The sequence below is a fragment of the Gadus morhua genome, chromosome 16 (genome assembly GCF_902167405.1).
Source record: "Gadus morhua chromosome 16, gadMor3.0, whole genome shotgun sequence".
Classification (NCBI taxonomy): Eukaryota; Metazoa; Chordata; class Actinopteri; order Gadiformes; family Gadidae; genus Gadus; species Gadus morhua.
In genome coordinates, this window is record NC_044063.1 from 33,079,908 (window position 1) to 33,094,764 (window position 14,857).

The following is a 14,857-nucleotide window of genomic DNA, read 5'->3' on the forward strand; positions in this document are numbered from 1 at the left end:
ACCCCACTCACCCTGCACACTATGCCTTCCAACTACTGCCTTCTGGGAGGCTTCATCCCAACTGCAATAAAATTTCTGAACTCGGAACGTTAAGGATTAAGCATGGCCCTTATGTATTGTGTAGTGTGTATTTCTGCATGTATATCTGTGTTATATGTTTTGTAAGTTAGAACCTGTACTAAGCTGACAACAAATTCCTGGCTGTGTGGTCATTAAAAGAATCAATCAATCAATCACTTCCTAAGACACAATAAAAATACTAAAATCACGAGCATAATACACTTAAATAATACACTAAATCAGAGAGCCAAGAGCCGCTGCGTCCGTGCGCGCCGCCATAGCAACGCATAGCAACGATTTTATTCATGTTTTTACCTTGTTTAGTCAAAAATATATACTGAAAAATAGTTTTCAGCCTGGTGTGGCGGCCATGTTGGATTTATAAATGTTGAGCCATTTTGGGACATGTTTGAGCTTCATATACAGCATATTTGGATTCAGCACCCCTTAATACCCCTAGAAATGTCATATATGTCATGGCAGTTTCTGTATCAGATATTGCGTCTAAGCAGATGAGATATTTAGATGCAAAAAGCACACAATACTGTTGACAATTAGTGGTTATATATATTTGTAAAAAAAGTACGAACAAAGATACATCACAACATGCATCAATAAACAATAAAACGGGCATACATTACAATAATCTGAGGCCTCAGATGGGAGTTCTCACGACGTGTTACTTCATATACTAAAGACACTCTTAGAGGAAAGTCCCCTGAGTCTTCCAATCAATGAGTTCTTATTCACTTATTTTGGGTCCTGAAGGGGGTGGTCCCCCAATACTAAAAGTCTTTATTCACCAGATTGTTATCTTTACAGTTGAAGCTTCCCCCACCGAGGCTAAGGTGGGGTCGGCGGCCGTGCAATGTAACCCTCTGACTTTGTTGACGCTAGCCAGAGTGTCGAGGAACAGGCCCATACATCAAAGCATTGCTTGGAAGCTGATTAAAGATAACAGAAAGAGCAGGCAATCAAAATGCATCACTCGACCCTTGACGGTTTTACACTTTAGATGACCCACAAGGAGTAGAACCTAGGCCCTATATAAAATTACACAGAATAGCAACAAAACTTAAATTCATACATAGACCAAAACAATACAACATGTGGATTTTCTATCACACTTATTATAAATATTCACAAAATGCCTTTAGGGTTCTGATTTTGTGAAAATTGACCCCGTCGAGACATCTTCCCTTTAACACAGAACGAGAACATCTCAATAACACAGTATGGTGAATTATGTCTATAAAGTCCACCACAAGACTAAACTTTGTTGCTAAATTTAATATTACCCTTGAGCCTCCCGAAATGTCTTTACACTTTATCGCTCAGATGTAATATCCCTCTCCTCATTTAGCCTCCCAAAATGTCTTGCTCTATTGATGTCCCCCCTCCCCCCTGCCGACTGTAGTTGTTTTATTTTTCTAATGTTTTGTTTGTATTTTATGTGTGACAAAAAACATCTTTAACTCTCACGTTGGTAGCCAATGTACAATCCGCAATCTTGCCCTCGCACCCCCCCTTCTCCCTCTCCCCCTTCCCCACACAAGCCCGTGCTTTATTTCACTTTAGCTGCTTTCACACATACATGTACATCCTGATATATACTCCTGCTATTTTCCTGGGCCGTATTTGTATCCTGACATTTGTACCCTGAAAATCCCCTCGATAAGTAGTAGTAGTATTTTCTCCGTAGGAAATGTAAATAACCTTATATGTGAATGAGGAGTAGAAAGTCTGTATTTCTCACACTTGACTTATAACTTGACTGGGGGTGTTAATGACGCTTCGGTCTGCATTTGCAGGTCATTGAGTGGCACCCTAAATGATAGTCAGCCTGTTTTATCGCTGAATGGTTAAAAAATATTTTTATGTTGGCACTGCTTTTCAGTCAATCGTGTTAGTTAGTTAGTTATTAAGTTAAGTTGCTGCCTTAGCTGTTTTTACACTTTTATTTCACTCAGGTGCTTCTGAAAATTAACACAATTTTCAGTTACAGAAGAAGCTGTTATTATTTTCAACTAACCAATAGTAGTTGCCAGCCTAAAACTAGAAAGACATAATAATAATAATAGATCATGAGTTCATGAGTTAATCAGTAAATGTATTAATGAGCTAGGGTAGGCCCCTTCTTTTAGAAGTATTTCTTGTTATATTTGCCCAAATTCGGATGCATCAATATATCAAATGCTCTGAAAAAAAGAAAACTGTAGTATCTGTGGCGGTCGCAGGTCAGCCAGACGCTGTCTGTCTAGCTGCCGTTTGTCTGCCCATGCACTTATTGACTGGAATCTTCCACAGGCAGACCCATCGCTAAAGCTGGGGTGCTAAATATAGCGTGCTAAATATAGCGTGCTAAAGCTTGCACGCTAAAGCTAGCCCTAGTCCCGTATTTAGGGGGGATGTGGGGCTTTAGAGGGAGGCCTGACGGGAGGGCGGGACTTTCTCTGTTGGACAATTTCTTCAAATTGCCTAGCCTAACTTTATTATGAGATATGACTATGGGATAAAGAGATAATGTTGAGTTGAAGTTAAGGTTTTCTCACCCAAACCAGCGACGCTGTCACTCAGAAGATTCTGGAAAGAAGAAGCTGCAAAACACGACAATATGCGTGTGAATGGAGGGAAATGTGGTCACTCAAAGGGCTTTACAATCTGTGCAATTTGTACAATCCCAGAAGTTTGGTACACAGAGGCACCATGCAGGGGACGGCTGTCAGGAGCAGGGCTCGTGGGGAACCTGGCACCTAGCAATCCAACCAGCAACCCTCCGCTTGACACCATCTGATCTACCTCTGAAATATGTGTGCGTTAACGTGGATGTGCGGGTGTGTGTGTGGGTGTACCTTTATCAAACACCTGGGGGAAGGGATGAACTTCTTTCTGTCTTGACTGAAACAAAAAGACAACAATAAAAATACATTAAATAGATTATGCAATGCTCATTTCTCTCTACCTGCTGTAGTATCTCTCTCTCTCCCTCTGGTAGAGGAGGTAAACAGGCCTGTGAGGAGGGTGAAGGGTTTTATATGACTATTCCGTTTTTAATGGACCCACGTTTTACCGATGATAATCAGAAGGTAACAGAAGGGGGATAGATTTACAGGGCAAATGCCCAGTATCTGGGCTTGTGACGCAAATAAGCACAGGGAGGGAGCAGCACCAAACATATAAGCTGTAATAACTGCACATAGCCACAAGAGGAGCAGGACCAACATATAAGCTATAATAACTGCACATAGCCACAATATGGCAGCATCATCCCACATATGAGGAAGCCGGAGGCAGGTTCTCAAAACCTTAGCCAATCAGAGCACGTACTACGTCATTTAAACCATGCCTACTCCAAATTTAAACAGCTGCACGCCCCAAGAGGGGCAGAAACACAGGGTAGCTCATTTAGATTAGATTAGATTAGATTAGAAATACTTTATTGATCCCCGGGGGGAAATTGCCGAAAATTTGCATGGATGACCAGCTGAGTGTCTTTCCACGCGTGTATATACAATTTCCCTCCTTTTACTTCATAGTTACCATACCGAAACTTTACCACATAAAGTGAGTTAAAAGCGTGATTCGATTACCTTTCTAAAAGAACACGACAATTTGGTGACCCTGACGTGATTCTAAAGAAGGAACGAGGTCCTAAACTCGGAGAGGCGCGGCGGGTGCGATGCTCGGCATCCCTTCCACAGGCGCCACATAACAGGTAAGCAGAACCTATTTGTGTAAGTGTAGTACTACTGTACGCCCTTACTCATCGTGTCCATTAGAGGGCATTGTTGACTTTACCTCTGTTTTACCTGACACTTCCTGTTCCGGTGTCTGAGTTGTTACATGTGACGATGTCGAGGAGAGTGGCAGTTCAGTCGCGTTACACCCGCCTGTCGATACAATAAATATGCCTACAAGGCTAAAGGTAAAATGTGTCTGATGAGAGTTCGATTACATCTCCACCGCAACGCACTAAGCTCATCACTAGTCTAAAAGACTGAATCTGCATAGGATTACACATACGAATATTGGGTGAAAATGTTGTAGTCCCGGTCCTGGGATTAGAAAAGCATAACTCGACGTGAAGTTAAACGATCGCAGAGAACTCTGAAGGAGATTTAATAAAAATAATAAGATCATATAGAGGATGGAAAGGGCCAGAATTGTATAATTGGTACTGTGACAGACGTCTGCCCCAAATAGGCCTATTAAAAGCCGTTGGCAGACGCCTGGCTATATAATCATACCGTGAGAGATCTCTGGCAAATAAAGACGTTGGCAGACGCCGGCCAATCAGACCGCGAGTGCTGTAGTCCAGAATAGATCGCCTATTGCCTCTCCCCCTTGTATTTTCAGTTGTGATAAGACGTTGGTTTGGAAGTCATATTCCTAGCAGCAGTGTTGGAGCGTTACCTTAAAAAAGTAATTAGTTATAGTTACTCACTACTTGTTCCAAAAAGTAACTGAGTTAGTAACTGAATTACTCCATAATAAAGGTAACTAGTTACCAGGGAAAGTAACTATTTGCGTTACTGTAAAAAAAAGAAAGTTGCTATATGTGAAAGAATTTGAATTTTTCTGAGTAGTTATCACTTGGCCTTAATGTATTAACTGGTTGAACTGCCCATTCAAGGCCCTGATATGCTTCCAACTGAGGCCCCGTCCACATTTACCCGGGTAAATCTACAAACGCATAAATATTTATCCGTTTAGCCCTTCCGTCCACACTAAAACAGAGAATTCCGACGCTGAAAACAATGCTTTTCGAAAACGATCGCTGAGGTCGATAAATGTAAAAACGCTGGGTTCGCGTTGTAGTGTGGACAGGGTAGATGGAGGCTTTCAGAAACGATGACGTTCGGTTGCCATGACACTGCCACAAGCTTGCGCTCGAGACCGAGACACTCATCAAAAAAATGGCAGGTGAAATGCAAATGATGATCTCTCTTTACAATGTACTAATTTATCTCCAGAAACCACTCGACATATTGGCTCAAACATATTCGTTGCTCCAGCTCCGGAGGCGAGCGCTGTATTTGATGTTCTTCAGTAGGGGTGTGCATTGGCACTGCCCTCACGATTCGATTACGATTCACCAGGTAACGATTCGATTCAATTCGATTCTACAATGCATGGCGATGCATCAAAATTCGACTGCACACAATAAGGCAAATCTTTTCACCTTCCATTCCCAAACCTACTGCAATTTAATACCAGGCTTTGTCCTTTCTGATATTTTCCTTATAAAAAGGATGATATATTTCATAAATTATTTTATGTTGCTCCACTTCGACAATCAGTCTCTCGTCGTCCATGTTGCCGACCCTCTGATTGATTGAATGCTGACCTGGTGCCACTAGTCATGACGTTATGTTGATGTCTAGTTGTGATAGGCTACATGAGCTGAGTATTGTGTTTTATTTTGAAAATTGACCGGATGCTCTATGGATTTTACTTTTTCACTTCCTGCCCGGCTCGATCTGCTCTGTTGAAATTGATGCGGTTCAGCAACGGCTCGCGTCAAAATTCGAAGTGCTATGGAATGGTAGCGCTGCGCCGCTTCTGGGACGCTGCTGAGCCGGGGGAAATGGTTTCATTGATTAGAGTGGCAGCGATCAGCAGCGGTGACCGCGGCGCAGCCGTTCCGCGGCGCTTACGTCCCCGGTGGAAATCAGGCTAGTGTATACTTCACAACTCTATTGTCCACTCAAGGCCCGAAAATACAGAGCGACATCGATTATGGCATCAGCATCGATGCTGAATCGTGCATGCCCCGCATTGCGATGCATCGCCAAATCGATTATTGTTGACACCTATTCTTCAGTGATGGTAAAAAACCCGAAGACGACAGTTCAAATCGTACTTGGAGCGGCGTTTCTGGACAAGGCCGGGTCAAAAATTATTAACCAGCTGATCAACTGTGAATATCAGCTGATCGCGCGCCTGTAATCTAAACAGAGAGTAACGTAACCATGACAACAACTGTTTATCAAAATAATTTCAGTGTGGAACGTGGATGCAAAACATTCCGAAAACGACATGAAAACGATAGTGTGGACGGAGATAATTTTCATTGCATGTGCGTTTTCACATTTACCCGGATTAGTGTGGATGGGGCCTGAATTTCAATTTGCTTGGTTGCGAAGGCTGTGGAACATCTGCTGAATACTTCAGAAAATGCCATCTTTTCAACGGATTGCTCCGGACTCGCCATTTCTGCTGCTTCATCGAATCTGTTTGGTGTGTGCGTTTGGGTGTGTGTGGCGCGCGTGTGCTGGCTTGCACTGGCTCCGATTGGCTACCATGAAACATGACTCTGCCTTAGACAATCATAATCGCTTATCTCGTTGTTAACCCACCCGGGGCGTGTACCACGTAGCTCGCTGAACATAGCGGAAATCCTAGCGGAAAACCTGGCTCGACAGAGCCGCAACTCGCAATTAGAGTTAAACGGTACCACGACGCTCACATTAGATTCAATTAGTCGAACCAGGTTTTCCGCTTAAGGTTCAGTGCGCGTTCACTTGAAAGGGGCGTTTTTTGCGTCATTTTTCACACCTTTACGATAGATCAAGCAGTCTATATGCGTATAAGTGAAAAGATTCTGCATATTGTCAATAAAATAACTATGCCAAATGCAGAATTGTTCGCCATTAATCCAAATAGAATGATGATGATTTAAAAATGCCTAAGCAACGTCCATCCTGCCTTATTCTATCATTTAGGGAACTCACTTTAAATACACCCTATGTAAGAAATGTATCGCATGTTTTCAACCGCAGAGAGGTAGCGGCTGTAGCGTAGTGGAGTAGTATAAGACCCGAACGCCAGCGACCGGGGTTCAAATTCGCCGGTCTATCATCATGCATTTTACCCCCATAGATGTGGTGCCAGCACGGCCTTGAAAATATGGTTTCAAGTTCGAAATAAGCACAAAAAAATATTTCCATAAGCATTGGTGAATAAGTATTCCATGTGCATGAGAATTGGGACTTTTTAAGCTTCACATAAATTCGCGTCACTTGGGAGTCGAACCCCCCGCGCCGAAATTCAAGACTGACGCGCTACCTCCACTCTAGCACTCTGTCACAGAGACACAATGCGCAACAGTAAGCATTGTCTACATAAGGTCCAACGAGGACGATCAAATAACGATCACCCTCTGATGAGAATCTGTATCTCTCATGAAGAACCCCAATTTCGTTGTTTGCACAATGACAATAAAGTCTGAAATCTGAATATGGTCAGACAATGCCAAGGGATCGGTTCTGTCCTGTAAAACCCTCTGTCTCCGGAGAGACGCCTGTACGAGAAGTGCGCCGAGGTCCACGGGAACACCCACAAATGGTGACGCCATTGTCAGAGGAGGGGCTAGGAAGCTGCGCACGCCGATTTAAGTAGCCGATCTCCGGCTAGACTAAGCCGAAAAACTGCTCCCGACCAGGTTTGGTTGCGAGCATAAGTCACCATGGTGATACAGCGACGCTAAAAGAGATCGACTTTCGTGGTACAACTAACCCAGGCTTTGAGCTCAACATACCTCGCTAACCCTCTAAGCGAGCTTCGTGGTACAGGCCCCCGGTCTCCTCACTAGCAGTTTGTGTTTGGAGCCAAGGGTGCGTTCGGATTACGCAGTTTATTCAATCAATTCATAGTAACGCACTGCATTTTTCGTACAGTAACGGTAACGGCGTTGTAACGATGGAAATAGTAATTAATTAGATCACCTCGTTGCGGAAAAAATAACGGCGTTATGTAACGCCGTTCTTTTAAACGGCGTTATTACCAACACTGCCTAGCAGTAGGAAGACATGCTCTAGTCACACAACAAACTGCTAACCGCAAGGGGATGAAGCTTGGAGAACATATTCCTGGCGGTTGTAAGATCTGCTAACCCTAACTGTAGGCCTACGTCCACACCAGAAGCATAAAGTTTTGCTGCGAATATTTCTGTTCGCTTTGGTCGCTCATGACGTACAATTCAATTTTGCAGACGCATTTAAAGGAGCCGTATGCTTTTAGTACAGACAACATTAAAACACTAGCGGTTTTAATGTTATGTTGACTGAGTACGAAAGCAAGGTTTTACAACTGCTTATAGAAATCTGGGGGGACCAGTAAAGTTATTTGTAATTGCGATAAGATGTTGACTGAGTAGGAATGCAATATATATTTCTAACCCTGAGGAGTTAAGCCAACTTGCATGTATCATGACACTTTTTGTGAATAACCCTGATATGCATGCTTGTATGTGCGCTTGGATGCTATTTTTTCCTTTTGGGTGAAGATTTGAATGTCCCTTTGTCTAACTGTGCGTTCTCACCAAACGCGAGGGGGCGACAAGATCCCATACAAAGTGAACGTAGAGATGAGGGCGAGGGCGAATTTTTCGCGAGAGAAATTCAGATTTGTCGCGCCACAAATCAGTATTTGTGGCGTTTTGATTTGTCGCGCCACACTTTCGCCGTGCACAAGCGAGCGCGTTCACGAGGATTTGTGGGGTGACAAATTTGCTCGAGTTGAAATATTTCAACTTTGACGTGAATTTCGCGTGATGACAGCCAATCAGCGTTCAACAGCGTGGCCACTGAGTGACATGTGTAACGTAACAGCCAATCAGCGTTCAACCGTCAAACTCAGTGCAGGGCAGTCCGGGGTGAACTGCAGCATGGAGGAGAAATTGATTGTTGCCGTTTGCAACTCCCGGAGCTCTATATATAATAGTATATAATATAACATAATTGTATATATAATATCACGGCCAAAAGGTCTGTGCGCCTCCGGATGGCCGTAGCGCAGGGAACTCTCATAGGGATTGGGCTTCTCGGGGTTTGTTTACCGGCGTTGCTATGATTTCCGGTCTTCTGTATTAATCGCAAATTATTTTTCTATTCTAAATATCCCTTGATTTTTTGGTCCCATAATTCTTCTCATTTTAATTCTCTTATCAACATGGTGAATTGCATCGGCTTGCCTTGTGCAAATGATTTTTTATTGATAACAACATTGGCATATACTGATCAAAACAGGACGATACAAAAAAAGAGCCTATATTGCAATTAAACGACTGCTTTGAGCAAATGTCATTTGAACATAGCAGTCAGGCTACTGCTTCTTTGTTTTGATATATATATATATATATATATATATATATATGTGGCGCGACAAATATATATATATATATATATATATATATACCAGTGGCGGCTGTGAGGGACTGGTGTGTGAGGGAGGAAGGACTGCTCGCTTGGTTGCAATTGGCCTGTTTGCACTGTTGGTGTATGGTGGCATAAGAATATGAGACTCAAGTTGTTTCAGGTTGAGGGATAGTTATGTGAATAAAATTGATACAAATCCACCAGTGGCATCACTGTAATTTGAAAGCTGGTGGGCAGCATGTCTTTGAAATGGACTACAAGGGCAGAAGGAAAGGATGCAAAGCCCATTAGTCAAATCAGGCCTACTCTTGATTTGAAGTAAATAAAAAAACCTGGGCCAATTTTTGCCCTCAATGACTGAAGTTATTGGTTGTAATTTACCTATGTTTATTTTCAGTTACAATTGTTTTATGAAAAGACTCAAGACGAAAAGTGATGCCATTTAAAATGCATCATGCTGAATCATTCACCCTTTCCACAATATCAAACAGAACGGTCAGAGTAAAAAAACTAGTATAAGAACGAGAACATTATTTCAAACAACCTGGGGCCGTATTCACAAAGGATTTTAGGGCTAAAAGTAGGTCCTAACTGGCGAATTTAGGAGTAACTCCTAAAAATAATGGGCGTGTCACTCTTAAATTTAGGACTCCTAACTTTTTTCACTAAGAGCAATTCACAAAGTATTTTAGGCCTAAAAGTAGCACCTAAGTCTAGGAGAGCTTAAAAGTCCTCAAGAGGACTCCTAACTCAGTAAGACCTATTCACAAAGAATCGTAAATGCCTGCGAGACAAAATGTTAGGGTATTAAACTTGTTGTGGAGTTAATCGCGATGCAATAACATCCCCGACTAACAGGAATAATCAGATTAGTCCCGAAATAAAATGTTTGGCCACACTACGTTATTTAGCAACAGGGGAAATGCAACTTTGCCATGCCGACGATTTAAAAATATCGCAACCATCAGTCAGCCGTTCCATAAACTTTCCTTTGGACATTCAACAATTACACAGGATCAAAGCCAACTTCATGGCACTTGCAGGTATGCCCGGTGTGGTCGGTGCTATTGACGGGACGCACATAAAAATAATTGTGCCATCAAAAGACGAGGACGTGTTCGTCAATAGGAAGAAAGTGCATTCCATCAACACGCAGGTTGTTTTTGATGCAAATTTTAACATAGCCTACTGGATGTTGTTGCAAAGTGGCCTGGATCTTCAGCTACCCATGATTCGCGCATTTTAATGGGGAGCGGTCTGAGGCAGCTTTTTGAGATGTACCAGTTGGGTGTCACTTGCTGGGAGACAGTGACTATCCATGCACAACCCAGTCGCCGAGAAAAAACGTTGACGTTGTACGTTTCCATGAACACTGGATACGTAGCATTTCAACGTAAAAAATAGCGTGTTATACCTACAGTATCCACGCGGGTTTGGGTTTCACGGCTTTCGCGGCAAATTGTGGACACAATTGTTTAGGGGGGGGGGGGGAGGTAGACTGTTGTTGACCGGGGAGGGGGGGGGGGGGGGGGGAGACACGTTTGTTGAGGGGGGGGACGACGACACGTTTGTTGAGGGGGGGGGGGGGAGACACGTTTGTAGGGGGGGGCACGCTCGACAACGAGAGTTGGTTTTTATTGAACGCTCGACAACGAGAGTTGGTTTTTATTGAACGAGACTTCAACACGGAACAGCTTCCCGAAACGATGGTCACGTCACTCTCGGTGACGGTGTCGACGACAATGAACACACGAACAATGTTAATAGAACAACACACAACCACATAACATCCCGAACCCATTAACCCCACTTAATCCTAACAACAAAACAAGTTAACAAAAGCCCCATTTGTCAACTGACAACCCCAATTCCCAGAATCCCCCACGGCTCCGGAACACGGCGTAGCTTATATTAATCTTTATTATCTGAATGGGAAATGCAATATTTTAGGACCGATTCACCGTTAAACGTGTTTCTAATAACATTTCTAGCGAGAAATATACTTTTTACTTGCATAATCTTCAGTCAGTGATTGTGTCTGATCTTTAGTTTTATAGTTATTGGGATTTGATCGGCTCGCTCGCATGTTTCAACGACGTCAGGTTGTTAGGAATAGGGACGCTGCTTTCGCTAAACTAGCAGCTCACGTGCTTCCTGCGTTTGTGTTATTAAACTGTTACTTTATGTAACTTTTAATGATATCTTGTTAGAAACACGTATATCTGAGAGCCAACCCAGTCGCCAAAAGCATACGTTATCTCCTACATTCACCATTCATAAAATTCCCGCTGCGCGCTCGCGCTCTGCCCTGTCTCTGTTACGAAGGGCGAAGCTGCCCCTGCATCTCTGCACGTTAGTTGGCGGGCCGAGCCCCTCCTTCTCGCGTGTGCGTGTGCGTGTGTGTGTGTGTCCAGTCCTCCCATATTAATGTGTAAACCACATAATAAGTAGTCAACAGAAGACAATGTTTTAATCCCACTTTATATCTCCTTGTTACATTTAGATGAGAACCCCTGGCCAGCCTTTCAGACTGGCCTGTCAGGCTAAGGAATTTAAAAACAGGCCTCCCTGGTTAGAGTGGAGGGAAAAAAAGTTAGGTAAATGTCAGCCAACATACAGTTGGTATACACAATTGAAATTCATAATGTTAATCACTATGCAAATGAGAGTATAGCTAATTCATGGTCATTTTTAAGGTGCAGTAATTTCACACTTTTACACAATTCAATTACTGTATGGTATGTTAGATAACAACAGTAAGAGCTCAAATTAGAGCAATTGAAAGAGTGAAACATTAGTCTCCTGTCATCTCCTTCTCATGCACTGGTTAGCCATGGATGTAAACAGTTCATTAAATTATTTTGAGTAGATTTTGTCCTTGTTTAGCATGTGCTATTGCTACTATAGATATACAAAGGACAACTGGTCATTTTTGTGTTCTATTTGTTAATACTGTTATTAAAACTGATAGACCTACTCAGCTTTCCATGATTGTTGATAATCGTTATACTCTTAAATCAGCGGGTTGTAGACCCCTGCGTTGGTGAGTGTGGTGCGACACCCCATAAGCGTACCGGTGGGACGGGTTTGTACGAGGCTGGGAGGGAATCATCACAGTATACCCACTACAATAAAATAGACTACACCACTGGTTGACAGTGTACGTTTCGTGAACACTGGATTACGTCGCATTTCAACAAATAGCGTGTTATACACACACGCACGCACACACACACAAGCACACACACGCACAGACACACACAGACACACACCCGCACACGGTGCATTTCGCTGCTAAAACATCAACAAAATTCCCTCAAATATTATTACTAAAGAACCGTTTTCCAAAGAACGAAATGTAAACCAATGCATTCTGAATGGGAGTGTTTCTCCGATTTTTCCATGCTACACAGAACGAAATGTAAACCCATGCAAATAAAGACTTCATGGTCATAATAATTTAAATATCATTAATCTCCTGAGTGTGTTGGGTGGTATTCTATTTTTTTCAACCGGGCTGCATCAAGTCACTTGACCGTCATGGTTGCTATGGTGGTTGCTATCGACCGCTCCCTCTAATCCTTACATGGCTCTAAAAACCACGCGGAAAAGGAGCTGCCGTAAATTGTGTTGTTTTTGTCGTAAACTGGGGTCCGACGGTTAAAAAAATAGACAGATATTCCGAGGCATCCTTAAAAGGCAGCTTGGATGTTTTTATTTTCTGCAGTTTAGACTTCTTCTATAACCTATTTTTGAAAGCAAAACACCAAGTTCATTGATTTAACGAGGCAGGGTTATTTGAAACAATTTATTCAATAAATATTTGTGAGAGGTCATTCCTTCTCCTGAGTTTGCTTCCTATTTATGTCTAGTGTACACCCCTACTGTCCAAAAGCATCCCCCCCCCCCATATGGATTTGGAGAGTTGTTGCCACGTCCCAGTGGTGGAAGTATCATATAATATGAAAGAGGGCATTCAATTATACTACAATGATCAATAAGGAGGCCGAAGCCCTAAAGGAAGTGATGCAATAGGTGACTGAGGCGAGAACATTTAAGTAAACTGTACCTTGGGGTCTCTTATATATCAAAGGGGGTTTCAAAGGACGCATATACGCTTCAACCTGTGGCTCCAGCCCTACAGGAAATGACTCAGCAAGTGCTCCATCTCGTTGCACCTGCACCCAGCGGCTCGCTTGCAAGATTTTGGCCTGAAGTTCTTCCCAGACCTATACCCTAACAGTCCAACATGCATATCTGAGAATCAGGCCTCTCTTCAATAACGACAAAATGTTATGAGAGAAATACAGATTCACTTTTTGTTATCTCATAAGCGGCGTGGTGCCGGCTCCTTTTGACCTTTTGACCCCAGACTTCAAAGACGTGGCCACAGGCCAGCTGTGTCTACACACATTAAGCCACAAATGTACACCTCCATCCCGCAAAAATTGGGGCCTAGAAACTAACCTCTGTCTTATGTACAGTGACTGTACTGTTGGAGGTCACGCCCCTTTTCCAGCCTTTTCGAGATAGCTAGGGATGCTAAAATGTTTACACACATTTCCCGGGGCCCCGAGAACGACATATCCAAGATTTGTAGTTCTAGCCCATAGAGAAAAAAAGTTTTCCCAAATGGACTGTCATTTGGACAAAGCCCCTTCAGAAGTGTTGCCTGCGAGACCTAATGGTTCAGAATGTGGTGGAAAAACAGTTTTTTAGATAGGAAGGTCCTACCGCCCTGAAATTTGAATACCATATTCTAGGGCCTAACTGGGACCCCCGCACCGAAACTTGGCCCGGTCGGACCCCGAGTGCAGGAAGGGGGGGCCTGGACTTTCATAATCTTCGCTCGGTGAATGTAAAGGATGTTTGGTCGGATGTTATGACGAAGAATCATAATGTGAATGGGAATATTCTATTAATGTCTTGATATCATCTTTCGTCTCAACACTTCTGCTGCAGCCGTTTAAAGTCTCACTCCGAGAACCTTAAAATATTAATCAATCCATTAGAAGTATGAAAATATGTTCCCGGTCGTGCAACAGGGCAAACAAGGTGTCCTTTGACATCTACGTTTCGAGACGATTGTAACAGTGCCACACATGATCATATTTGAATATGTTTCGGGGTAGTAATTAGCTGTCGATTTTGGAGGCCTTTATCAATAATGACCAGCTATAGATTTGCTTCCCGATGGAGATTTTTGACAAATTACATGTTAATTAGCATCTACACGTTAAGCTGAGTCCAATGAGATCAAGCTCGCCCTCTTGCTACACCGAGATCATGTCCTAGACCTAGGTGTACCATGTAACATACATGTTACCATTAGCTAGAGTGTCATGCTTGGTGTCATTGGACTCAGCTCAACGTGTAGATGCTAAATAACATGTCATTTGTCACAAATTTTTATCGGGAAGCAAATCAATAGCTGTTCATTATTGATTAAGGCCTCCAATTTCGACAGCTAATTACTACCATTAAACATGTTCGAATATGCTCATGTGTGGCACCGTTGCAATCGCCTGGAAGCGTAGATGTTGAAGGACTGGTTCGTCCTCCTACGCCACCGGGAAGATATTTACATGCTTCTGATTGACTAATGAATTGATTCAGCTATTCCCCCAGAAGTCTCGGGT

General features: G+C 42.9%; 1 protein-coding gene across 1 annotated transcript in view; it reads right to left on the reverse strand.

Annotated features, from left to right (window-relative positions):
- Positions 1 to 14,857, reverse strand: part of fer1l6 (fer-1 like family member 6) — a 147,591-nt gene that overhangs the window by 35,523 nt on the left and 97,211 nt on the right. The window contains exons 30-31 of the mRNA XM_030381757.1: positions 2,913 to 2,958; positions 2,613 to 2,657 (exon numbers count right to left, since the gene is read on the reverse strand). Coding sequence (XP_030237617.1) covers positions 2,613 to 2,657; positions 2,913 to 2,958 — 91 coding nt within the window. The remainder of the gene's footprint in view (positions 1 to 2,612; positions 2,658 to 2,912; positions 2,959 to 14,857) is intronic.